The following is a 21,012-nucleotide window of genomic DNA, read 5'->3' on the forward strand; positions in this document are numbered from 1 at the left end:
GGGCGAGGCGGTTGCGAGGCAGCGGCCGCCACGATTGGCCGGAGCGCGCGCGGGCGGCAGCCAATGGGGAGGCGGGGCGCGGCCGGCGGCCATGACGTAACGCACGGAGATTCCCCATTGGCCGAGCGGGATGCAGGCGATCCGCGCGCGCTGATTGGCGCAGGGCACGGAGCATCCCGGGGGTGTCACGTGATTACCGGAGCCGGGAGGGGGCACCGGGCCCCGCCGCTGGGGGAGGGGCGAGCGTGGGACCCCGAGCGCGCGGCCGCCGCCATCGCCCCGCCTGCCCCCATCCCTGCCGCCCCAACCCCCCCGGCCCCGCCCAAACCTCCTCCCAGCCCCCCCGGGACCCTCAGCCCCCCTCGGGACCCCTCAGCCCCCCCACGGACCCTCAGCGCTCCTTCAACACCGCGAACCCCCCCCAGCCCCCCCGGCTCCGCAGCCTCCCCAGCTCCGAGCCCCCGCCCCCTCCCGGTCCCGGCAGAGCCCAGACCGACCCCCCCGCGCCCCCCCCGCTCAATGGGGCCGTTGTGCGCCCCACGCGTGGGCACAAAGCGCGGCCTGTGGCAGCCGCGCCGCGGGGGCTGATCCCTGCCCTCCCCAGTCCCAGCCCCGAGCCCCGCCCGCCCCTCCCGCTTTTTGCACCCCCTTCCCTCGCCTGTCCCCCCGCAGCCTCGCCCCGCCCCTCCCGGGGCTGCGGCGGTGCCGTTCCGCACCGGGGCCGCCGGGGGCGCCCTCGCCGCCCGCTCCGGTGCCGGTGCCGGTGCCGCTTGCGGCCGCGGAGCGCCCGGAGCCGCCAGCGGAGCCAGGTAGGGCCGGGGCCGCTATTGTCGCGGCGTGTCGCGATGAGGGATGGCACCTGCCGCTGCCCCGCCGATGCGACATCGCCGCCTCTCCCCCCAGACATCCCCAAATCCCCGCATCCCGCGGCACCCCCGGGCCCCCCCGAAACCCTCCGGCCCCCCCAGCATCCCCCGCATCCCCCTCCCCGCTGCCCCCCCCAAGCCCGGACACTCCCAGCCCCCATCCCTCCGCATCCCCCGGGCCTCCCCCCCTCCCCCCAGCACCTCCCAGGCCCTTCCCTGCCCCCCCTCGTGCCCCCAAAACCCCCCCAGCCCCTCCCGGCGCGCCCCCCGAGCCCCGTCCTTGCCTGAGCCCCTCGTTCCCGGGGAGAGCCCCGGGGGGGTCGGGGCATCCCCGGGATGCGGCTGCAGCCGGGGGGCAGCGGGAGCCGGGGGGGGGGGCAGGACACCGGGGCAGGGGGATATCGGGGGGCAGCGGGATATCGGGGGCAGTGGGATATCGGGATGCAGTGGGATATCGGGGGGGCAGTGGGATATCGGGAGGCAGGGGGATATCGGGATGCAGCGGGATATCGGGGGGCGGTGGGATATCGGGGGCAGTGGGATATCGGGGGCAGCGGGATATCGGGGGGGCAGTGGGATATCGGGGGGCAGTGGGATATCGGGGGGCAGGGGGATATCGGGGGGGCAGTGGGATATCGGGGGGCAGCGGGATATCGGGATGCAGTGGGATATCGGGGGGCAGGGGGATATCGGGGATGCAGTGGGATATCGGGGATGCAGTGGGATATCGGGGGGCAGTGGGATATCGGGGGGCAGGGGGATATCGGGGGGGCAGTGGGATATCGGGGGGCAGCGGGATATCGGGGGGCAGTGGGATATCGGGGGGGCAGTGGGATATCGGGGGCAGCGGGATATCGGGGGGGCAGTGGGATATCGGGGGCAGCGGGATATCGGGAGGCAGTGGGATATCGGGGGGCAGTGGGATATCGGGATGCAGTGGGATATCGGGATGCAGTGAGATATCGGGATGCAGTGGGATATCGGGATGCAGTGGGATATCGGGATGCAGGGGGATATCGGGGGCAGGGGGATATCGGGGATGCAGTGGGATATCGGGGGGCAGTGGGATATCGGGGGGCAGTGGGATATCGGGGTGCAGTGGGATATCGGGGGGCAGTGGGATATCGGGGGGCAGTGGGATATCGGGGGCAGCGGGATATCGGGGGGGCAGTGGGATATCGGGGGGCAGTGGGATATCGGGGGGCAGGGGGATATCGGGGGGGCAGTGGGATATCGGGGGGCAGCGGGATATCGGGATGCAGTGGGATATCGGGGGGCAGGGGGATATCGGGGATGCAGTGGGATATCGGGGATGCAGTGGGATATCGGGGGGCAGTGGGATATCGGGGGGCAGCGGGATATCGGGGATGCAGTGGGATATCGGGATGCAGTGGGATATCGGGGGGCAGTGGGATATCGGGGGGCAGGGGGATATCGGGGGGCAGTGGGATATCGGGGGGCAGCGGGATATCGGGGGGCATTGGGATATCGGGGGCATTGGGATATCGGGGATGCAGTGGGATATCGGGGGGCAGCGGGATATCGGGGGGCAGCGGGATATCTGGAGGCAGTGGGATATCGGGATGCAGTGGGATATCGGGGGGCAGCGGGATATCGGGGGGCAGTGGGATATCGGGGATGCAGTGGGATATCGGGGGGCAGCGGGATATCGGGGGGCAGTGGGATATCGGGGGCATTGGGATATCGGGGGGCAGCGGGATATCGGGGGGCAGTGGGATATCGGGGGGCAGCGGGATATCGGGGGGCAGTGGGATATCTGGAGGCAGTGGGATATCGGGGGGCAGTGGGATATCGGGGGCATTGGGATATCGGGGGCATTGGGATATCGGGGGGCAGTGGGATATCGGGGGGCATTGGGATATCGGGGGCATTGGGATATCGGGGGGCAGTGGGATATCGGGGATGCAGTGGGATATCGGGGGCATTGGGATATCGGGGGGCAGCGGGATATCGGGATGCAGTGGGATATCGGGGGGCAGTGGGATATCGGGGGGGCAGTGGGATATCGGGGGGCAGTGGGATATCGGGGGTCAGTGAGATATCGGGGATGCAGTGGGATATCGGGGGGCAGTGGGATATCGGGGGTCAGTGAGATATCGGGGATGCAGTGGGATATCGGGGGGCAGTGGGATATCGGGGGGCAGGGGGATATCGGGGTGCGGGTCCCTCCGCCCCTGACACCTCCCCGCGCCCCCAGGCCGGTGCTGTGGGGGCAGAGCCATGAGCGTGGGCTGAGCCCCCCTCGCTGGGACCTGCGCCCACCCCGAGGTGAGGGCACTGGGAGCACTGGGAGCACTGGGAGCACTGGGAGCACTGGGGGGGGGTGGGATGGAGGGGGTGCCACGCGAGCAGAACGGGGGAACTGGGGAGGGGGGGTCACCCGGGCACTGGTTGAACTGGGAGTGCTGGGAAACACTGGGAGGCGGCGCAGGGAGGGAGCGATGGTGCACTGCACTGGCGGCACTGGTTTGCACTGGGGGCACTGGGAGGTGCTGTGGTCACTGGTTTGTACTGGGTGTCACTGGGTTCTGGTGTGGGCACTGGTTTGCACTGGGGGCACTGGGTTGTTCTGTGGTTACTGGTTTGTACTGGGTGTCCCTGGGAGGTGCTGTGGTCACTAGTTTGTACTGGGTGTTCCTGGGTTGTTCTGTGGTTACTGGTTTATACTGGTGTCCCTGGGAGGTGCTGTGGTCACTGGTTTGCACTGGGGGCACTGGGAGGTGCTGTAATTACTGGTTTGTACTGGGTGTCACTGGGTTCTGGTGTGGACACTGGTTTGCACTGCGTGTCACTGGGTTGTTCTGTGGTTACTGGTTTGTACTGGGTGTTCCTGGGTTGTTCTGTGGTTACTGGTTTGTACTGGGTGTTCCTGGGTTGTTCTGTGGTCACTGGTTTGTACTGCGTGTCACTGGGTTGTTCTGTGGTTACTGGTTTGTACTGGGTGTCCCTGGGAGGTGCTGTGGTCACTGAGGGCTCTGGGGTGTACTGGGAGCCACTGGGCGCTGCTGCCGTTGGCCTGGCTGGGCACTGGGGGGCGCTGGGGAGCACTGGTTGGGCACTGGTGGCACTGGGTGGCATTGGGTGGCACTGGTGGCACTGGTGGCACCGCGGTGACAGTGTCCCCCCAGGCAGGATGCGGGGGGCACTGGGAGGCACTGGTGGCACTGGTGGCACTGGTGGGCACTGGGTGGCACTGGGGGGCACTGGTGGCACTGGGTGGCACTGGGTGGCACTGGTGGCACTGGATGGCAATGGGGGGCACTGGTGGCACTGGTTGCACTGGTTGCACTGGTGGCACTGGTGGCACTGGTGGCACCGCGGTGACAGTGTCCCCCCAGGCAGGATGCGGGTGGCACTGGTGGCACTGGGTGGCATTGGGTGGCACTGGTGGCCCCGGTGGCACCGCGGTGACAGTGTCCCCCCCAGGCAGGATGCGGGGGGCGCAGCGGGCGCTGTGCCTGCTGCTGGTGGCCTCGGCCTCGCTGGCCGCGCTCTACCTGCACCTGTGGGCACCCAAGGGCCCCCCCAGCGTGGACCTGCGGCGCCCCCCCCCCCGAGCGGCTGCCGCCCCCTCTGCCGCCCCCCGCCCGCGCCTACCCGCACGTGCCCTTCCGCCTCAAGGAGGAGATCATGGAGTGAGGACACACGGGCACGGGGGGGCACCCAGGGGTGGGGGGACCCGGGAATGGGGTCACCCAGGGCTGAGAGCACCCCAGCGTGCGGCTGTGGCTCCCGAGGGTTGGGGGCACCCCAGGGTGGGGTGTCGGGACAGAGGGTGACAAAGGTGATGCCAAGATGGGCTCGGGGCTGCGGTGCCTGGGAGGTGTCAGGGGGGTGACAGGGCGGTGCCAGGGCGGTGCCAGGGCGGTGGCACTCGGGGACAGGAGGTGCCAGGGCGGTGGCACTCGGGGACAGGCAGGGACGGGAGGTGCCAGCCCGGCGCCGCTCGCGGGTCCCCTGTCCCTGCCCGGCTGCGGCGGTCCCGCTGCTGGTACCCCTGGTGTCGGTGACAGCCGCCCTGTCGCGACAGGCTGCTGCCCAGGAACGGCTGCTCGTGCGAGGCGGAGGCGGAGGCGGGGCTGGCGCTGCCGCTGCGGCGGCGGCTCTTCGGGCCCGGCCCGGGGGGGCTCGACTTCGCCAGCGCCTTCGCCCCCGGGGAGCGGCCGCGGCAGCTGCGGCTGCGGGAGCGCGAGTATCGCAACTATCGCAACCGGTGAGAGCGGGGGGACCCCCGGGATCAGCGCGGGGAGACCCCCGGGGCACCCCGAGGCTGGGTGGAACCCCAGGCTCGGCACTGGGGGGGCTGGGACCCCCGTGGGTGGGTGCGGGGTGTGTGCCCCGCCCTGAGCAGCCCCAGGGACCCCCGGCCGAGCCCCCCATGCGCCCCCCGCAGGGTGCAGACCCCCGCCGACCGCCTGCTGATCGTCCCGGCCAACTCCCCTCTGGAGTACCCGGCGCAGGGGGTGGAGGTGCGGCCGCTGCAGACCGTGCTGGTGCCCGGTGAGGGGGCGCGGGGGGCGCGGGGGGTCGCGGGTGGGGGGCACCGGGTGGAATATACATGGGGGGCACGGGGGGGGCACAGGATGGGGGAAACCTGGGGGTGGGGGCAGCGGGGGGTGGCGCGGCATCAAGGGGGGCACCGGGGGGTGGGGGTCCACGGGCGGGGGGGGCAGGGGGTCCCTCCGGGGGTCTCTGGGCCTCACCCCCGTGTCGCGGCCCCCAGGGCTCAGCCTGCAGGCGCCGGCCAGGAACAGGTACCAGGTGAGGGCGAGGGCGGGGCACGGGGGAGGGGCTGGGCGGGGCCTGGGCGGGCTCGGCGCGCTCCCCCCAGCCCCGTGCGCAGCCTCCCCGTTTTGGGGGGTCCCTGCCGTGCCCCCCCCGGGCCCCCCGTGACGTGCCGCCCGCAGGTGAACCTGACGGCCTCGCTGGGGACGCTGGCGGTGGCGGCCGAGGTGGAGGGCGTGGCGCTGCGGGGGGAGGGGCAGCCGCACCTGTCCTTGGCCGCCGCCCACCTGGACCACCTGAACCGGCAGCTGCAGTTCGTCACCTACACCAACACCCAGTTCCACCCCGACACCGCCGACATCGGTGGGTACGGGGGGGCTGATTCCGGGACCCCCGGGACCTCCCCCCGAGCCCTGGGACCCCTCGAGCCCCGGGACCCCCGGGACCCCTCGGGACCCCTCGGGACCCCTCGGGACCCCCGGCATCCCCAGCCCCCCGGCGTTTCTGGGACTCCCGGTGCCCCCGGGACTGTGGTTGACCCATGGAAGCTCCAGCCCCCCCAGGACCCCCAACACCCCCGGATCCCCAATGGCCGCAGGGACACTCGCGGTGTCCCCAGTGTCCCCCAGTGTCCCCCAGTGACCCCCATCCCGCGGGGATTCCGGCCTCTCCCCTCGCCCCCCGCGCCCCCCGCGCCCCCCGTGTCCCCCGTGTCCCCCGGCGCCCCCCGCGCCCCCCGCGCCCCCCGTGTCCCCCCGTGTCCCCCGTGTCCCCCGGCGCCCCCCGCGCCCCCCGCGCCCCCAGCCCCCCCTCGCCCTGCAGTGCAGTTCTCCACCGACGGCCACTCCGCCGCCTTCGCCATCCGCATCCGGCACCCGCCCACGCCCCGCCTGTACGGCCCGGGCGGGGCCGGCGACAGCGACGGCGACAGCGACAGCGACAGCGACAGAGACAGCAGTGGGGATGGGGGTGAGCGCGGGGCCCTGCACCCCGAAACCTGCCCCGGTGTCCCCAGTGCTCCCAGTGCTACCAGTGACAAACTGCCAGTGTCCCCAGTGTCCCCAGTGTCCCCAGTGCTCCCAGTGCCAGAATCCCAGTGCTCCAATTGCCCCTAGTGTCAGACTCCCAGTGCTCCCAGCACGGGTTCCCAGTGCCCCCAGTAAGGATGGGTTCCCATCACTCCCAGTACTCCCAGTGCTCCCAGTGCAGGTTCCCAGTGCCCCCAGTAAGGATGGGTTCCCAGTACTCCCAGCACTCCCAGTGCTCCCAGTGCTCCCAATGTGGATGGGTTCCCAGTGCTCCCAGTGCAGGTTCCCAGTGCTCCCAGTGCAGATGGGTGCCCAGCACTCCCAGTGCAGGTTCCCAGTGCCCCCAGTAAGGATGGGTTCCCAGTACTCCCAGCACTCCCAGTGCTCCCAGTGCTCCCAATGTGGATGGGTTCCCAGTGCTCCCAGTGCAGGTTCCCAGTGCTCCCAGTGCAGATGGGTGCCAAATACTCCCAGTGCAGGTTCCCAGTGCTCCCAGTGCAGATGGGTGCCCAGCACTCCCAGTGCAGGTTCCCAGTGCCCCCAGTAAGGATGGGTTCCCAGTACTCCCAGCACTCCCAGTGCTCCCAGCGCAGGTTCCCAGTGCCCCCCCACCCCAGGGTACAACATCTCGGCGCTGGTGACCGTGGCCACCAAGACGTTCCTGCGCTATGACAAACTGCGCGGGCTCATCGCCAGCATCCGCCGCTTCTACCCCTCGGTCACCATCGTGGTGGCCGACGACAGCCAGCGCCCCGAGCCCCTGGCCGGGCCCCACCTGGAGCACTACCTCATGCCCTTCGGCAAGGTGGGGACAGGGGGCACGGGGGACAGGAGGGGAGGTCCCCAAAAACGGGGACATGGAGCTCTGGGACCCCAGAGAGGGGACATTGGGGTTCTGATGAGGGTGTGGCAGGGGTGGGACCCCCAGGGATGGGGGGGGGGCTGGCAGGGTGGGGGTCGCTGGGGATGGGGGACAATGGGGAAGTCTGTCAGAGCAGTGGGACCCCCGAGAGAGGGGACAGGGGGGGTCTGAGGAAGCGGGAGGAGCCCGGGGGGCTCGGGGGGGTTGGCGGGGCTCGAGGTCCCGGGGGATGGGGGACACGGGGGGTCTGTCAGGGCTGTGGGATCCCACAGAAGGGGAACACGGGGGAAGAGCTGCTGGTCCCCGGGGATGGGGGGACTCGGGGGGTCCGTCCGGGGGACGCACCCGCGGGTGCCGGTGCCGTGCCCGAGGGTCCCACGCCGCCCCCCAGGGCTGGTTCGCCGGCAGGAACCTGGCGGTGTCGCAGGTGACAACCAAGTACGTGCTGTGGGTGGACGATGACTTCATCTTCACACCCCGCACGCGGCTGGAGAAGCTGGTGGATGTGCTGGAGAGAACCAGCCTGGACCTGGTGCGGGGCTGGGGGGCTCGGGGGGCTCGGGGGATGGGGGTACAACCGGCAGGTCCCGGGGGGTGGTCCTGGTTCCCGTGCCCGGTTCCAGCGCTGGCACAGGGCGCGGGTGGGCGCTGGTGGGCGGTGGGTGGGCGGTGGGTGGCCAGAGGGTCCCCGCGGCGCTCCCGGTGCCTCCTGTCCCCGTGCCCGGCGCTGTCCCCGTGCCCCCCGTGCCCTGCAGTGTCCCCCGGTGGGCGGTGCCGGGGGGTCCCAGTGGCCACGGGGGGGTCCAGGGAAAGGTGCCCAGGTGGGGGTCTAGGGGATCTCGATGCCCAGGTGGGGGTCCCGGTGCTCAGGTGGGAGTTCAGGAGGTCTCGGTGCCCGGGTGGGGGCTCAGAGGGTCCCGAAGTGGGGGTTCAGGGGGTCCCGAGGTGGGGGCTCAGGGGTCCTGGTGCCCAGATGGGGGTTCAGAGGGTCTCGGTGCCCGGGTGGGGATTCAGAGGATCCCGAGGTGGGGGTTCGGGAGGTCCCGGTGCCCAGATCAGGGCTCGGGGGGTCCCGGTGCCCGGGTGGGGGCTCAGGGGGTCCCGGTGCTCATTTGGGGGCTCAGGGGGTCCCGGTGCCCAGATCAGGGCTCGGGGGGTCTCGGTGCTCATTTGGGGGCTCAGGGGGTCCCGGTGCCCGGGTGGGGGCTCAGCCCCAGAGCAGTGCCCCGTGCCCCCAGGGGGGGCCGTGCCGGGGTGCGGGGGTCCCGCTGTGCCGCCCCCAGCGCCCCCCGCTCCCGCTCCCGCAGGTGGGCGGCGCGGTGCGGGAGATCACGGGTTACACCACCACGTACCGGCAGCGCCTGAGCGTGCGGGGCGGGGGCGCGGGGGGCGACTGCCTGCGGACCCGGCCCGGCTTCCACCACCGCCTCGCCGGCTTCCCCGCCTGCGTCGTCACCGACGGAGTCGTCAACTTCTTCCTGGCCCGCACCGACAAGGTGCGCCAGGTGGGCTTCGACCCCCGCCTGCGCCGCGTGGCTCATCTCGGTGAGGGGCCGGGGGGGCTGGGGGGAGTCAAGGGGGTCCCGGAGGAGGAGGGTCCTGAGGGGTCTGAGGGGTGGATGAGAGTTTTTGGGGTCCCCAGGCCCCCTGGGGGTCTTGGGGGGTCTGGGAAAGGAGAGCTGGAAGAGGTGGGAGGGTCCTGGGGTGCTGAGGGGTCTGGGGGGTCTGGGGGGTCCGGGGGTCAGTCTAAGGGGGTCCCAGAGGAGGAGGGTCCTGGGGGTTCCGGAATCTGGAGGGATCGTGGGGGTGAGGGGTGGATGAGAGTTTTTGGGGTCTCCAGATCCCCCAGGGGGTCTTGAGGGGTCTGGGGGTCAGGGATGGGAAGGCTGGAATTGGTTCCCCCCCAATTCAGAGGGTCAGAGATAGAGGGGATGCCGGGGACCCCCAAAATTCAGGGGTCAGAGATAAGGGGGGGATGTTGAGGTCACCCCCAATTCAGGGGGTCAGAGATAAGGGGGGATTGCCAGGATCCCCCCACTGCCATCCCACGGGATCACAGTCGGGGTGAGCGACCCCAGGGCAGCTCTGAGCCGCTTTTGGGGCGCCCCTGTCCCCCCAGAGTTCTTCATAGACGGGCTGGGGGTGCTGCACGTGGGCTCGTGCGAGGACGTGGTCGTGGACCACGCGTCCAAGCTGGCGCTGCCGTGGCGGCGCTCGGAGGGCGAGCGCCAGTACAACCGGTACCGGTACCCGGCGGCGCGCGACGACAGCCTGCGCCTCAAGCAGCGCCTCTTCTTCTTCAAGAACCGCTTCAAGTGCATGGCCGGGGACTAGCGGGGCCACAGCCCGGGACAGCCCCGCGGGGCGCGGGCGCAGGGACGCTGAGGGACAGAGAGGGACACTGAGGGACACTGAGGGACACTGAGGGACACTGAGGGACATAGAGGTGACACTGAGTGACACTGAGGGACACTGAGTGACATAGAGGTGACACTGAGTGACGTAAAGGTGACACTGAGTGACACTGAGTGACACTGAGTGACATAGAGGTGACACTGAGGTGACACAGAGTGACACAGAGTGACATAGAAGTGACACTGAGTGACACTGAGTGACATAGAAGTGACACTGAGGTGACACTGAGGTGACACAGAGTGACACTGAGTGACACTGAGGGACACTGAGGGACACTGAGTGACACTGAGGTGACACAGAGTGACACTGAGTGACACAAAGTGACAGAGTGACACTGAGGTGACACAGAGTGACACTGAGTGACATAGAGGTGACACAGAGTGACACAGAGTGACACAAAGTGACAGAGTGACACTGAGTGACACAGAGGTGACACAGAGTGACACTGAGTGACACTGAGGTGACACAGAGTGACACAGAGTGACACAAAGTGACAGAGTGACACTGAGTGACACAGAGGTGACACAGAGTGACACTGAGTGACACTGAGGTGACACTGAGTGACACTGAGTGACACAAAGTGACAGAGTGACACAGAGGTGACACTGAGTGACACAGAGTGACACTGAGTGACATAGAGGTGACACAGAGTGACACTGAGGTGACACAAGGTGACACAAGGTGACACAGAGCACGGGACACCCACGGACATCCCTCCCAGGGCCACCTCAGGTCACTGCTGCCAGCCCCACAGCGCTGTCCCCAGAGCCACCACAGCCCTGGGCTGCTCCACGTGTGGCCGCAGCTGGGACACCCCCAGGGCCGCTCCAGCGGGGGGGTCACCCCGTCGTTGGCCACCTCGGGTGCCACCGGGGCCACCAACCCTGGGGCGCCCCTGGGGCGGCCACCCCGTGGCGCTGGTGTGACACAGGGCCACTGCCACTGCCCCAGGGCCACTGCCATGGGCCACCACCCGGTGCCACCGCCCAGGGCCACCGGGGGTCCCCGGAGCCGCCCCGCCCCTCCCCCCGCGGTGTTTTTAGCTCTTTTGTACTTTGGGGGTGGGGTGGTGCCGGGGTCCCCCCGGGCGTTGGGCGCCCCCTCCCCTTGTCCCCAAACCCGTTTTCTATTGTCCAGCCCCTCCCCCGCGCTGCCGCCAGGATTTTTGTGCCAAGTCTCGGCCCCTCCCCCCCCAGGACCCCCGGGGCGGGTGGGGGAGGGGCTGGGGGAGGGGCTGCCCCCCCCCCTTTTCTACCCAATGGATGGCGAGATTTTAACCAGCCCGAAATCGGCCTCTTTCTTCCAAAAACTGGGGGGGGAGGGGAAACAGGGGGTGGGTGTGGTCAGTGGGTGTGGTCAGGGGGTGTGGTCAGTGGGTGTGGTCAGTGGGTGTGGTTGGGTGTGGTCACAGGTGAGGTCAGTGGGTGTGGCTGGGTGTGGTCAGTGGGTGTGGTCAGTGGGTGTGGTCAGTGGATGAGGTCAGTGGGTGTGGTTGGGTGTGGTCACAGGTGTGGTCAGTGGATGAGGTCAGTGGGTGTGGTCAGGTGTGGTCAGTGGATGAGGTCAGTGGGTGTGGTCACAGCTGCGGTCAGTGGGTGTGGTCACAGGTGAGGTCAGTGGGTGGGGTCAGTGGATGAGGTCAGTGGGTGTGGTCACAGGTGAGGTCAGTGGGTGTGGTCACAGCTGCGGTCAGTGGGTGTGGTCAGTGGCTCACACCTGTGACAGGGACACTCCATGAACACCTTGGGCACAAGGGCGTGGCAGGAACGCTGACTCGGATATTCCGAATTCCTCATTTCCGGACTACATCTCCCATCACACCCCGCGCCAGCGCCGCGCTCCGTCCCCAGGGGACTCGCTTTCCCATGGTGCCTCGCGCGGGTATCACGTGACGCGGGGCGCTATAAAACCGGCGGCGCAGCGGCCGCGGCCCCATTGTTGTCGGCGCGCTCGGCGGGGCGGGAGCGGCCCCGGGGCCCCCCCTAACGCCCCCCGCCCTCACCGGCCGGGCCCGCACCCCCAAACCCCCCCCGGGCACCGGTGAGTGGCGGGGGAGGCCGAGAGGACCGGAGCTCGGGGCTGCAAGGAGGGCGGAGGGGCGGCCTTGAGGGGTGGGGGCGTCACAGCCGGAGATGGGGGTGAAGGGGCCTGGGGGGGTTTGGGGAGCCCCCCGAGAGCGGCAGGGGGTGGGGGGGGCCGTGGATGGCAGGACATTATAGCGGGGGGGTTATTGGGGAGGGGGTCCCTTGGAGCTGAGAGCCCTCCCGGCGGGCGGGGGCGGGGGGATGTAAAAAAAGGAGTTTGAGGGTTATAGAGCAAGGGGTGCCCTATAGCTGGGGGCTGTAGGGGATGGGGGTGGGCCCTGTAGCTGAGAGTCTGCAGGAGATGTAGGCTGTAGGAAATGGGGGGGCTGTAGGGGATGAAGGGGGTCCCCATAACTGTGAATCTATAGGAATTGGGGGATCCCTATAAATGTGAATCTATGGGAAATGGGGGGTCCCTATAACTGTGAATCTATGGGAAATGGGGGGTCCCTATAACTGTGAATCCATAGGAAATTGGGGTCCCTATAACTGTGAATCCATAGCAAATGGGGGGTCCCTATAACTGTGAATCCATAGGAAATGTGGGGTCCCTATAACTGTGAATCCATAGCAAATGGGGGGGGCTGTAGGGGGTGGAGATGTCTCTATGACTGTGAATTAATAGGAAATGAGGGATCCCTATAACTGTGAATCTGTAGGAAATGGGGGGGGCTGTAGGGGATGAAGGGGTCCCCATAACTGTGAAGTTATAGGAAATTGGGGGGCCCCTATAACTAAATCCATAGGAAATGGGGGGTCCCTATAACTGAATCTAAAGGAAATGGGGGGTCCCTATAACTGAATCCATAGGAAATTGGGGGGGCTGTAGGGGATGAAGGGGTCCCCATAACTGTGAAATTATAGGAAGTTGGGGTCCCCTATAACTAAATCTATAGGAAATGGGAGGTCCCTATAACTGAATCTATAGGAAATTGGGGTCCCCTATAACTGAATCCATAGGAAATTGGGGGGTCCTATAACTGAATCCTTAGGAAATTGGGGTCCCCTATAACTAAATCCATAGGAAATGGGGGTCCCTATAACTGAATCCATAGGAAATTGGGGTCCCCTATAACTGAATCCATAGGAAATTGGGGGTCCCCTATAACTGAATCCATAGGAAATGAGGGGTCCCTTATAACTAAATCCATAGGGAATTGGGGTCCCCTATAACTGAATCTAAAGGAAATGGGGTCCCCTATAACTGAATCCATAGGAAATGAGGGGTCCCTATAACTGAATCCATAGGAAATTGGGGTCCCCTATAACTGAATCCATAGGAAACTGGGGTCCCCTATAACTGAATCCATAGGGAATTGGGGTCCCCTATAACTGAATCCATAGGAAATGGGGGTCCCCTATAACTGAATCCATAGGAAATGGGGGGCTGTGTCAGTACAGGCCTGCCCCTGCTGGGAACATCTGGGGGAACATCTGGGGTGGGGGTGGCTGTAGGGATGGGGTCCTGTGCGGGATTTGGGGGGGCTGTAGGGGCTGGGGGGGTCCTGGCAGGTGAGGTCTCCCCTCTGCTGTTCCTTGGGGGGATTCCAAACTCTCCTGATCCCTTCCCTGCTCCAGAAGTGATTCCAGAACACGGGGAAAAAATATAATTTTAATTTAACTCCTTTGGGTGAGGTTTAATCCCTGAAATTCCACATTTCCCATGGCCCCTCCCTCAGCATTTGGAATTTTTTTTCCTTCCTCATCTCAAGTGGACAGATCCTCCTTGGGAATTGCTGGAGGTTCTGTGGGAGCTGCATCCCAGATTTCCCTCAGGATCCCAAATTTTCCACCTTTCATCCTAAAAACCCAGAGCTGAGTGTTGGGAATGTGAACAGTGACCTGGGATTGACTCAAATCCCTGGGAAATTTGAATTATTGAGGAAAACATTGGAAAACTTCACCCATTCCTTGAGGATCCAGACTGCCAAAATCTTCCTGTGTTCATCCCAAAATCCCATTTTTTTGGCTAATTCCAAAACAGCAACACCTGGATTCATTGGTGTTCCCACTCTTTTTCTAAAAAGGGAACTGCTCATGGATCATCCCCACTCCCCTCTCATCCTGGAATGTCCTGCATCCCTCAAAACCATCCAGAAAATCCATTTTATACTCTCAATTTTTATGGCAATTTTATTATCTTCAATTAAAAAAAAAAAAAAAAAAAAAAAAAAAAAAAAAGAAATTGGTGCTCAAAGCTTGGGCAATGCAAGCAGGAATTTTTGAGAATCCTCCAATTCCTGGAGCCTTTGATCTAGGTGGGATTTTGGGAGTCATCTCAGAATCCATAGAAAAAAAAATAATATTTATGTTTATACTTTCACTCTTTTTGGTGAGTTTAAAATTCCCCAATTCCCATCTCATGATCCCTCAAAAATAATAATTTTTGCTCTTGATTTTGACTCTCCTGATCCTCAAAATCCTCATTTTTGCCCTTGATTTTCAATCTCCTGATCCCTCAAATATCATAATTATTGCTTTTGATTTGACACTCCTGATCCCTCAAAATAATAATTTTTGCCTTCAATTTTGACTCTCCTGATCCCTCAAAAATCATAATTTTTGATCTTGATTTTGAAACTCCTCATCCCTCAAAAATTATCATATTTGCTCAATTTTGACACTCCTGATCCCTCCAAGTTCACATTTTTGGCACTCCTGGTTCCTCCAGACCATCATTTTTGCCTCTCAATTTTGGCACTCCTGATCCCTCAAAATAATAATTTTTGCCCTTAATTTTGACTCTCCTGATCCCTCCAAACCATAATTTTTGCTCTCAATTTTGGCACTCCTGGTCCCTCCAAGTTCACATTTTTGGCACTCCTGGTCCCTCCAAATTCACATTTTTGGCACTCCTGGTCCCTCCAAATTCACACTTTTGGCACTCCTGATCCCTCAAAATTCACATTTTTGGCACTCTTGGTCCCTCCAAACCATTATTTTTGCCTCTAGATTTTGGCACTCCTGATCCTATAAAATAATAATTTTTGCTCTCAATTTTGACTCTCCTGATCCCTCCAAATCCACATTTTTGACTCTCCTGGTCTCTCCAAATCCACATTTTTGACTCTCCTGATCCCTCAAAATTCACATTTTTGGCACTCCTGATCCCTCTACATACACATTTTTGGCACTCTTGGTCCCTCCAAACCATCATTTTTGCCTCTAGATTTTGGCACTCCTTATCCTATAAAATAATAATTTTTGCTCTCAATTTTGACTCTCCTGATCCCTCCAAACCATAATTTTTGCTCTCAATTTTGGCACTCCTGATCCCTCCAAATTCACATTTTTGGCACTCCTGGTCCCTCCAAATTCACGTTTTTGGCACTCCTGGTCCCTCCAAATTCACATTTTTGGCACTCCTGGTCCCTCGAAACCATCATTTTTGCCTCTAGATTTTGGCACTCCTGATCCTATAAAATAATAATTTTTGCCCTTAATTTTGACTCTCCTGGTCCCTCCAAATTCACATTTTTGACTCCTGCTCCCTCCAGACTCATTCTTGCCCTTCCATGGCAGCCTGGCTGTGCTCAGCAGTGACTGATGCGGTGTTAACCCGTGTCGCGACACGGCCCGGGAGCCCCGGAGCCGTGCTGGGTGTGGGATTTATCGCGACACGGGCCGGGGGAGCCGTGCTGGGTTTGGGGTTTATCGCGACACGGGCCGGGGTGCCGTGCTGGGTGTGGGGTTTATCGCGACACGGGCCGGGGTGCCGTGCTGGGTGTGGGGTTTATCGCGACACGGGCCGGGGTGCCGTGCTGGGTTTGGGGTTTATCGCGACACGGGCCGGGGTGCCGTGCTGGGTGTGGGGTTTATCGCGACACGGACCAGGGTGCCGTGCTGGGTTTGGGGTTTATCGCGACACGGACCGGGGGTGCCGTGCTGGGTTTGGGGTTTATCGCGACACGGGCCGGGGTGCCGTGCTATTGTGGGATGTCGGGCGCTCCGCAGGGCTCTCCATGCGAGCCCGGCCCCGATGGCCGCGGTCCCGAGCGCCGCGGGCGAGCGCCGGCCGGAGGACGCGGGACCGGGATCGCGACAGGGACCGCGACAGGGACCGGGACAGGGATCGGCCCCGTCCAGCGGCGCCGCCTCGGACGATGAGATCGCCACGAGCGACAGCGGCGACAGCTGCGACAGCGGCGGCAGCACCGGCAGCAGCGGGCGTGAGCGGGGCGGGGCCGGGCGGGGCGGGGCTTCTAATTGATTCGTTTATTTATTTATCTGTTTGTTTATCTATTTATTTATCTATTTGTTTATCTGTTTATTTATCTATTTGTTTATTTATTTATCTGTTTATTTATCTGTTTATTTATCCACTGCTGGGCGGGGCTGGGAGGGGCTTGCATTTCTGATTTATTTATTTATTTATCTGTTTATCTATTTATTTATTTATCTATTTATACATTTATGGCTTCATTTGTCAGTCTTTCTTTCTATTTTTCTCTCTTTCTTTTTTTCTCTCTTTCTCCTTTTCTCCTTTTCTCCTTTTCTCCTTTTCTCCTTTTCTCCTTTTTTCCTTTTCTCCTTTTCTCCTTTTTTCTTTCTTTCTTTCTTTCTTTCTTTCTCTCTTTCTCTCTTTCTCTCTTTCTCTCTTTCTCTCTTTCTCTCTTTCTCTCTTTCTCTCTTTCTCTCTTTCTCTCTTTCTCTCTCTTTCTCTTTCTTTCTTTCTCTCTTTCTCTTTTTCTTTCTCCTTTAGGGCTTGAATTTCCTTTGACTTTTGGGAGGAGTTGGGAGAGAATTTGGTGGGGGATTTAATGAGTATTTTTCAATTTTGGCAGGAAACACAGGGGGAAAAATGGGTGAATTTGATATAATTTTGTTGGGATTGGGGGCATTCATTAGCAGGGGAGTTGATGCGACTTGAATTTCCTTTGAATCCTGTGAACATTTGAAGGAGCTGGGAGGGATTTTGGAGGGAATTTGCCGGGGCAACGAATTCATGGCGAATTATTTGGGGAATTTTTGCCGCTTAAATTTCCTTTGAATCTTGGCCAACTTTAGAGGAGTTTGGACCTGAATTTAGCGGGGTAACGAACGCATATTTTAAATTTTGGCTGTGATCAGGGTGTGGTGAGGGCTGTGCTGTCCCCCCGCAGCCCCGTCCATCCTGCGGCGCTCCCGCGCGCGCCGGGCCGGGAAGCGCGTGCGCTTCGCCCAGGTCACCGTCTATTACTTCGCCCGGCGCCAGGGCTTCACCTGCGTGCCCAGCGCCGGCGGCAGCTCGCTGGGCATGGCCCCCCGGCACCACCGCGCCCGCAGGTACAGCCTCAGCCAGTTCGCTCACCTGCGCCAGGTGAGCCACCGGCAGCACCTGCGGCAGCACCTGCGCAGGGAGAAGCTGCGAGCCAGGAGGAGGGAGGTGAGGGGGAGCTGGGGGAGGGGGGAGATGGGGGGGGAATAGCTGAGAGAGAGGGGGGGGATTCAGGTGGGAAATACCTGGGAGGGAGGGGGGAGACAGTGGGGGGAATAGCTGAGAGGGAGGGGGGAATACCTGAGAGGGAGGGGGGATTCAGGTGGGAAATACCTGAGAGGGAGGGGGGAGACAGGTGGGAAATACCTGAGGGGAAGGGGGGATCCAGGTGGGGAATAGCTGGAGAGGGAGGGGGGATCCAGGTGGGAGACACCTGGGGAGGGAGGGGGGATCCAGGTGGGAGATACCTGGTGGGGCAGCAGTGGGGGAATACCTGGGGGAGATTTGGGGTGACACAGCGTATCTGGGTGGGGAATACCTGGGGATGGATTTGTGGGAGCCACAGGGAATCCCTGGGGAGGGAGGGGGGAAATGCAGGTGAGAGATACCTGGGGAGGGAGGGGGGAAATGCAGGTAGAAAACACCTGAGAGGGAGGGCAGAATTCAGGTGGGAAACACCTGGGAAAGGAGAGGGGAATTCAGGTGGGAAACAGCTGTGGAGGGAGAGCAGAATGCAGGTGGGAAACACCTGGAGGGGGAGGGGGGAAATGCAGGTGGGAAACACCTGAGAGGGAGGGCAGAGTCCAGGTGGGAAACACCTGGATGGTTTTGATGGGAAAGCCCTCGAGGTGGGGATTCCTGAGCGGGAAGCAAACAATCCCTGGGCGGGGTCGGAAGAGGAGCAGAAGAGGGGAGTGCAGGTGGGGTGCAGTGGAGCCCCTGGGGCTGGCAGCTCCCTGGGGAAGCCGCAGAGGCTGAGCGCACCCCGCCCTCCCCAGCTGACCCAGAACGGCGCCGTGCCCTCGGCCGAGGCCGCGGGGCTCACCCTGGCCGACGTGTCTGACGAGGAGCTGGAGGCGGGGCAGGTGGAGCTGGGCGATTATTTCTACCTGCAGCCGCTGCCCACCAAGCGGCGGCGGGCGCTGCTGCGCGCCTCGGGCGTGCGCCGCATCGACGCCGAGGAGCGGCAGGAGCTGCGCGCCCTGCGCCTGTCCCGCGAGCAGTGCGGCTGCCTGTGCCGCCTCACCTGCGAGCCGCGCAGCTGTGCCTGCAGCCAGGCGGGCATCCAGTGCCAGGTGAGGGCAAACGGGGCCGGGGGAGGCGTGGGGAGTGAGGGGTGGGCATCCAGTGCCAGGTGAGGGCAAACGGGGCCGGGGGAGGCGTGGGGAGTGAGGGGTGGGCATCCAGTGCCAGGTGAGGGCAAACGGGGCCGGGGGAGGGCGTGGGGAGTGAGGGGTGGGCAGCCAGTGATGGGTGAGGGCAGCCAGGGCCAGGTGAGGGCAGCCAGGGCCAGGTGAGGGCAAACGGGGCTGGGGGAGGGCGTGGGGAGCTGGGGAGGGCAGCCAGTGATGGGTGAGGGCAGCCGGGGCCAGGGGAGGGCGGCCGGGGCCGGGGGAGGGCGTGGGGAGCTGGGGAAGGGTATCCAGTGCCAGGTGAGGGCAGCCGGGGCCAGGGGAGGGCAAGCAGGGCCGGGGGAGGGCGTGGGGAGCTGGGGAGGGTATCCAGTGCCAGGGGAGGGCAGCCAGGGCCAGGGCAGGGTGTGGGGAGTGAGGGAGGGCATGGAGAGCTGGGGGAGGGCGGCCGGGGCCAGGGGAGGGCATGGGGAGTGAGGGGTGGGCAGCCAGGGCCAGGTGAGGGCAGCCAGGGCCAGGGAAGTCACTCTGGGCTGGGATTCGGGCTCTGGTTGAGGGGATCCAGTGGGATTCCATCCAGGTGGGATCTGGGATCTGACTGGGGGGATCCTGTGGATCCTGTCCAGATGGGATCTGGGATCACTCTGGGCTGGGATTTGGGATCCTGTGGGGCACCTGGCTGGGCCTGACCCCCAGCAGGATGTTTGGGGTGGGATTTGGGCTCTGGGGGGATCTGGGATCACTTGGCTGGGATTCAGGCTCTGGCTGGGGGTATCCTGTGGATTATGTCCAGCTGGGATCTGGGGTCACTCTGGGCTGGGATTCAGGCTCTGGGGGGATCCTGTCCAGGTGGGATCTGAGATTCAGGCTCTGGCTGGGGAGATCCTGTGGGACACCTGCCTGGGCCAGACCCGCAGCAGGATGTTTGGGGTGTGGTTCAGGCTCTGGGGGGATCCTGTGGGTTACCTGGCTGGGCCTGCCCCCAGCAGGATATTTGGGGTGTGGTTCAGGCTCTGGTTGAGGGGATCCTGTGGGATCCTGTGGGATCTGGGATCACTCTGGGCTGGGATCCAGGCTCTGGTTGGGGGGATCCTGTGGGACACCTGGCTGGGCCAGAGCCCCAGCAGGATGTTTGGGGTGTGGTTCAGGCTCTGGAGGGATCCTGTGGATCCTGTACAGGTGGGATCTGGGATTGCTGTGGGCTGAGATTCAGGCTCTGGGGGGGATCTGGGATCACTCTGGGCTGGGATTCAGGCTCTGGGGGGGATCTGGGGTCACTCTGGACTGGGATTCAGGCTCTGGGGGATCCTGTGGGATCTGGGGTCACTCTGGGCTGGGATTCAGGCTCTGGCTGGGGGGATGCTGTGGGTTACCTGGCTGGGCCTGCCCCCAGCAGGATGTTTGGGGTGGGATTTGGACTCTGGGGGGATCTGGGATCACTCTGGACTGGGATTGAGGCTCTGGGGGGATCTGGGATCACTCTGGGCTGGGATTCAGGCTCTGGGGTGATCTGGGATCACTTGGCTGGGATTCAGGCTCTGGCTGGGGGGATCCCGTGGGTTACCCGGCTGGGCGTACCCCCAGCAGGATGTTTGGGGTGTGGTTCGGGCTCTGGGGGGATCCCGTGGGTTACCGGCTGGGCCTGCCCCCAGCAGGAGCCGGGGCGGGGCTGGCCCCGGGGGTTTGTGGCTGCTAGACCCGCCCTGCCGCAGGTGGACCGCAGCTCGTTCCCCTGCGGCTGCTCGCGGGACGGCTGCGGGAACGCGGCCGGCAGGATCGAGTTCAACCCGCTGCGGGTGCGCACGCACTTCCTGCACACCCTGATGAAGCTGGAGCTGGAGAGCCGGCGCCAGGAGCAGCAGGAGGGGGCGGCCCCCGCCCTCCCCGCCCCCAGCTGGCCGCCCCCCCCGCCCCCCCAGCCCCCCGAGACTCAGGACTTCCAGGAGTACCTGGCGGAGAACGAGCGGGCGGTGCTGCACCTGCAGACGGCCGAGGAGCTGGAGAGGCTGAAGGCTGAGGAAGACTCTGGCAGCGGCTCCGGGGGGGAGGGGGGCGGGCTGTGCGTGCTGGGGGAGCAGCTGGATGACACCTGGCAGGTGAAACCTGCCCCCTGCCCCGGCCTGGGCTCCCCCCTCCTCATCCCAGCCCAGTTCCCGCTGGAATCGCCGGTGCTCTGCTCCCAGCCCTACCTGGCCGAGGCACCTGGGCTCTACTGCCAGCCTGAGCCAGGGGCAGGTGCCAGGGGGGGCACTGGGCACCTGGAGCATCCAGCTGCAGCCTCCAGCCCCCCTGGGAAGGAGCTGGGGGTCCCACCTGGCCCTGCTGCTGTCAGCAAGGGAGGAGCACCTGAGAATCTGCCCGAGCACCTGGAGCACCCTCACCTGCCCATATGAGTGGCCTCAGGCCCTCTGGCTCCGTTATTTATTCCATGGATTGATTATTTAATTAGTGGGGGCTGCTCT

At 63.8% G+C, this 21,012-nt stretch overlaps 2 protein-coding genes across 2 annotated transcripts; both read left to right on the forward strand.

Annotated features, from left to right (window-relative positions):
- The first annotated feature begins 751 nt into the window (after nt 1–751).
- Nucleotides 752–9,931, forward strand: B4GALNT1 (beta-1,4-N-acetyl-galactosaminyltransferase 1). The gene is given in 13 exon segments (XM_056515102.1): nt 752–809; nt 3,085–3,155; nt 4,314–4,432; nt 4,434–4,522; nt 4,918–5,100; nt 5,281–5,387; nt 5,611–5,648; nt 5,795–5,975; nt 6,435–6,581; nt 7,258–7,445; nt 7,894–8,034; nt 8,810–9,047; nt 9,622–9,931. Coding segments are annotated over 11 exon segments (1,641 nt in total). The 5' UTR covers nt 752–809; nt 3,085–3,155; nt 4,314–4,318; the 3' UTR covers nt 9,837–9,931.
- A 1,936-nt stretch (nt 9,932–11,867) lies between these two features.
- On the forward strand, nt 11,868–20,952 carry CSRNP2 (cysteine and serine rich nuclear protein 2). The gene is made up of 5 exons (XM_056515108.1): nt 11,868–11,957; nt 15,956–16,170; nt 17,104–17,366; nt 18,197–18,493; nt 20,263–20,952. The coding sequence occupies exons 2-5, from the start codon at nt 15,981–15,983 to the stop codon at nt 20,941–20,943; spliced, it is 1,431 nt and encodes a 476-aa protein (XP_056371083.1). The 5' UTR covers nt 11,868–11,957; nt 15,956–15,980; the 3' UTR covers nt 20,944–20,952.
- Nucleotides 20,953–21,012: the final 60 nt, after the last annotated feature.

Source organism: Oenanthe melanoleuca, linkage group LGE22 (assembly GCF_029582105.1).
Source record: "Oenanthe melanoleuca isolate GR-GAL-2019-014 linkage group LGE22, OMel1.0, whole genome shotgun sequence".
In the NCBI taxonomy this organism is placed as follows: Eukaryota; Metazoa; Chordata; class Aves; order Passeriformes; family Muscicapidae; genus Oenanthe; species Oenanthe melanoleuca.

What these genes read in the sequence shown, in the direction of transcription:
- CSRNP2 (XM_056515108.1), top strand. Translation starts at nt 15,981, where the DNA reads ATGGCCGCGGTCCCGAGCGCCGCGGGCGAGCGCCGGCCGGAGGACGCG. An exon ending in CAGCACCGGCAGCAGCGGGC is followed by an intron (nt 16,171 to 17,103) that starts GTGAGCGGGGCG and finishes GTCCCCCCGCAG; the next exon opens with CCCCGTCCATCCTGCGGCGC. An exon ending in AGGCGGGCATCCAGTGCCAG is followed by an intron (nt 18,494 to 20,262) that starts GTGAGGGCAAAC and finishes GCCCTGCCGCAG; the next exon opens with GTGGACCGCAGCTCGTTCCC.